Consider the following 4,334-nt stretch of genomic DNA (forward strand, 5'->3'; position numbering starts at 1 on the left):
ATTTTATCTTTTATAGATTTTCTTTTACATCACTTATCTATCCATCTACCTTTCATGCTCTTCACCGCTCCTTTCATAAAACTATCATTGATCAATTTCTCTCTCTCTCTCACTTTTCAACACTCAAGAAGCGAGACAGAGAGGAGTCTTCTTCTTCTCTGTTTTATCTCTCTGGCTATATATTCACACACTGTGTGAACATATACAAACCCAATTTGTTTTCTTTTCATCTTCTTCATCTTCAAGCTTTTTTAAGACATCAATGGCGGGGACTGGAATTTTCACAGACATTCTTGACGGAGACGTTTACAAATACTACTCTGATGGAGAGTGGAAAACTTCCTCCTCCGGTAAGAGTGTCGCAATTATTAACCCGGCCACAAGGAAGACTCAGTACAAGGTTCAAGGTACGCTTATGTATCATCAATGTCTTCGTAAGATCCAGAACTTTATTTTCTGCCTAGCAGTTTTTATATAATGATGCTGACCAAACTTTGGAGACATATTTTTGGTTGATTAATTTTTAAAAAAATAATTATAATAATTTACATAACAAACCCAAAGAATCTTTCAAGAGAAACAGAGGAATTAAAGAAAAAAAATAAATGCTCTGTTACTGTGAAACGCAGCATGCACACAAGAAGAAGTGAACAAGGTGATGGAGATGGCTAAATCTGCTCAGAAATCGTGGGCGAAGACTCCTCTTTGGAAAAGAGCTGAGCTTCTTCACAAAGCTGCTGCAATCCTCAAGGACAACAAAGCTCCCATTGCTGAGTCTCTTGTCAAGGAAATTGCAAAACCCGCCAAAGATTCTGTTACTGAGGTATCTATCTTCTCTACCTCTCAATACATTTTTTTATCTGAAACCATTTTTCTTAATGTTTTAGTTTTGATGAAAAGGTTGTGAGGTCTGGAGATTTGATCTCTTATTGTGCTGAAGAAGGTGTTAGGATCTTAGGTGAAGGGAAGTTTCTTCTCTCCGACAGCTTCCCTGGTAATGAACGTACTAAGTACTGCCTCACTTCAAAGGTACAAAATCTCTTACATTCTATGTCTGCATGATCAATGGTTGAAGTTTAAACAAATGTTTTTTTTTTTATCAAAAATTGTGTGTGTTTTGTTTCTGAGCTGCAGATTCCGCTTGGTGTGGTTTTGGCTATTCCTCCATTCAACTACCCGGTCAATCTAGCTGTATCGAAGATCGCTCCTGCTTTGATAGCTGGAAACTCCCTTGTCCTTAAACCTCCAACTCAAGTAAAACTAAACAACTTTACTTTACCTCCAAACAACTCTTTAGTCTTCATAAAGTGATGTTTTGCAAAATCCTTTTTGTTTCTGTAGGGAGCTGTTTCTTGCCTTCATATGGTACATTGCTTTCACTTAGCCGGTTTCCCTAAAGGTCTCATTAGCTGCATCACTGGCAAAGGCTCTGAGATCGGCGATTTCCTCACTATGCACCCTGCTGTTAACTGCATTAGGTAAATATATATATACATTCAAAAAAATGTTATGTTCCCATTAACTACTTAAGTTTTGGATGACTGGTTTCAGTTTCACTGGTGGTGATACTGGAATCTCAATCTCCAAGAAAGCTGGTATGATTCCTCTTCAAATGGAACTTGGAGGGAAAGATGCATGCATTGTCCTTGAGGATGCTGATCTTGATTTAGTTGCTTCCAATATCATCAAAGGAGGATTCTCTTACAGGTATAATCTAGCTAACTATATAACTATTCGACATAACCGGTGTTAACCTGGTTTATATATCTACCTTGAACAGTGGCCAGAGATGTACTGCAGTTAAGGTAGTCCTAGTGATGGAATCAGTGGCGAATGAGCTTGTTGAGAAAGTGAAAGCTAAAGTGGCTAAACTCACGGTGGGACCACCCGAGGAGAACTGTGATATTACAGCGGTGGTGTCTGAATCATCAGCTAATTTCATTGAAGGATTGGTGATGGATGCTAAGGATAAAGGAGCAACGTTCTGCCAAGAGTATAAAAGACAAGGTAACTTGATTTGGCCGTTGCTTTTGGACAATGTCAAACCGGACATGAGGATTGCTTGGGAGGAACCGTTTGGTCCTGTCTTACCCGTCTTGAGGATCAGTTCTGTTGAAGAAGGCATTAATCATTGCAATGCTAGTAACTTTGGCCTCCAGGTATCATATAACTTTTGGCTATCTTGAGTCTGGTTCAGTTCGGTTTATTTGGGATGTACTTAATCGTAGCTAAACCAATAATTTCATTTAAAGGGATGTGTATTCACAAAGGACATCAACAAGGCAATGCTGATCAGTGATGCAATGGAGACAGGAACGGTTCAGATCAACTCTGCACCAGCGCGTGGACCGGACCACTTTCCTTTCCAGGTGAATCATCGATTTCTAGTTACATTTTGCCTCGGTTATGACCGGTTAGCTAAGTCGATTGTGGATTGGCATAAACAGGGACTTAAGGACAGTGGAATTGGATCACAAGGTGTGACAAATAGTATCAATTTGATGACCAAAGTGAAGACCACTGTCATTAACTTGCCTACACCTTCTTACTCTATGGGTTAGTTTCTCTTATGTTCTTAATCTTAGAATCAAATCAATCGGTCTCGTTTGTATCCGATAGATTCGAAATCAATGAATAAAATGGAATCATTAGGGTAACAATTACGGTAAGTAAACTCTATGTAATCAATACGAATATATTTGCTAAGTAATGTAATGTAAAAGACTAAAAGTTCTGAAAGGTGAGTGAAAGTTGGTTGTGTTGTGTTATAACAGGAGAAGGTTTCATCTCACGACTGTGATTGAAGCAGAATGATCCCTTTTGATGAGTTTTTGTGATTGAAGCAAAAACAACTTTTTCCATCTTGAAATAATCATTTGCACCAATCTCATCGATTTCTCCGATGGGATATTTCAGGGAAAAATAAATGAAAACTGCGTCCTTAAAAATTTATAGAGTAAAATATTATATGCAAAATATTTTCATCTAAAAATATGATTTCGAAATTCCCGCTTCAGATGATTAGATGTAAGTAGGAAATCTTCACAAAACAATCTTTCATAAACTTTGTTGTTAGAGATGGTTTACATCTCTAAAACAAGTCATGACAAGCAAACTGAAGTCGGTCCACTTGGTCAAAAAGTGGTAAGAGATTAGTCGATTTATATATAGATGAAAAGGAAAATAGTCTTTTCTTTGTTCTATCGAGATTTATATTCAATACAAGATTAATATTTTTATACTTTGCTTTGTTCTATCGAGTTGATCATCTTTTCACAAGAATCTTAATCTTTTCTCTTGTAATCGTTTTTGATCTCGCAATAAACGTCTTTCAAATAATTTACCATCAAATTTTTTTGCATGCATTTTGCATGTGCCGAATTCAGATTAAACATTATATATGGAAAGTTAAAAAGCAAAACCAGAAAAAATTAAAGATGGTGGCCGGAGACGATCCTGGCGACAACAGATCTCACAACCATGATGGCTATGATGAAAGATTTGATGGATTATATTACTCAAGAAGACGCCACAAACAAAGCAACCTATTCGAAATGATGGTTTTTATATATTGTCATCGATCTCCAGTAACTAAGTCTAGTTTAGCTAATTTGGATTAGAATTAATAAATTAAACTCAATAATTATGTTAACTAATTTGCATTGAGTGTTGTCAAAGAAAAAAAGACTAGTTTTGCATTGAGTGAATTGATTATTACGTAAGTCATATTCTTCGTTTCTGACGTAGGATCCAAAGATTACAACCAAAGAAGTTAATTTATATAGAGTACAACTAAAATTTCAAATATCAACCTGTTTAAAACGAAAGTAAACAAAGAGATGTTGGAGTTCACGTAAAGACGAACTTCAATATGATTGTGTATACATGTAACTAATAAAAGAGTTTAGTTTCTAGATATATTTTTCACAATAATGACATCCATACGGTACGGGAACTTCGTTGACAACACTGAAGTTTGTTTATAGTTTTACACAAAACTAATTCTTGGATATCCAAGAATACACGTTGTATCATTTTCTTTTCAATCACAACCTTGGTATGTCCAATATAATATCCTCAGGACTTTTTTGGTAGAGATGTTTCTGCAAATCTTCTGTACATTATCAAATTTACATAATTCACCTTATCAAATTTAAAATTCAGTAAATAATTACATTTTTTTTTTCTTTATAAATAATGTAAAACACAATTGTATAAATATTTATTAACTTATGTCGAAGCGGATTGAGGTGTAAAGGAAGAAATGACAAATTAAAGACTTGCACCAATTTTACATATCTCTAACCAATAGCTATTTTGTACAGAATGTGAAA

The 4,334-nt window shown here is 35.4% G+C and overlaps 1 protein-coding gene across 1 annotated transcript; it reads left to right on the plus strand.

Annotated features, from left to right (window-relative positions):
* LOC106307231 (NADP-dependent glyceraldehyde-3-phosphate dehydrogenase-like) lies at positions 1-2,749 on the plus strand. Its single transcript, XM_013744128.1, has 9 exons — positions 1-407; positions 630-823; positions 901-1,029; positions 1,135-1,254; positions 1,342-1,478; positions 1,552-1,707; positions 1,781-2,159; positions 2,253-2,369; positions 2,448-2,749. The coding sequence occupies exons 1-9, from the start codon at positions 263-265 to the stop codon at positions 2,559-2,561; spliced, it is 1,491 nt and encodes a 496-aa protein (XP_013599582.1). The 5' UTR covers positions 1-262; the 3' UTR covers positions 2,562-2,749.
* The last annotated feature ends 1,585 nt before the right edge of the window (positions 2,750-4,334 follow it).

Source organism: Brassica oleracea, chromosome C8 (genome assembly GCF_000695525.1).
Source record: "Brassica oleracea var. oleracea cultivar TO1000 chromosome C8, BOL, whole genome shotgun sequence".
NCBI lineage: Eukaryota > Viridiplantae > Streptophyta > Magnoliopsida > Brassicales > Brassicaceae > Brassica > Brassica oleracea.

What these genes read in the sequence shown, in the direction of transcription:
- LOC106307231 (XM_013744128.1), top strand. Translation starts at nt 263, where the DNA reads ATGGCGGGGACTGGAATTTTCACAGACATTCTTGACGGAGACGTTTAC. An exon ending in TCCTTAAACCTCCAACTCAA is followed by an intron (nt 1,255 to 1,341) that starts GTAAAACTAAAC and finishes TTGTTTCTGTAG; the next exon opens with GGAGCTGTTTCTTGCCTTCA. An exon ending in AAAGGAGGATTCTCTTACAG is followed by an intron (nt 1,708 to 1,780) that starts GTATAATCTAGC and finishes TACCTTGAACAG; the next exon opens with TGGCCAGAGATGTACTGCAG.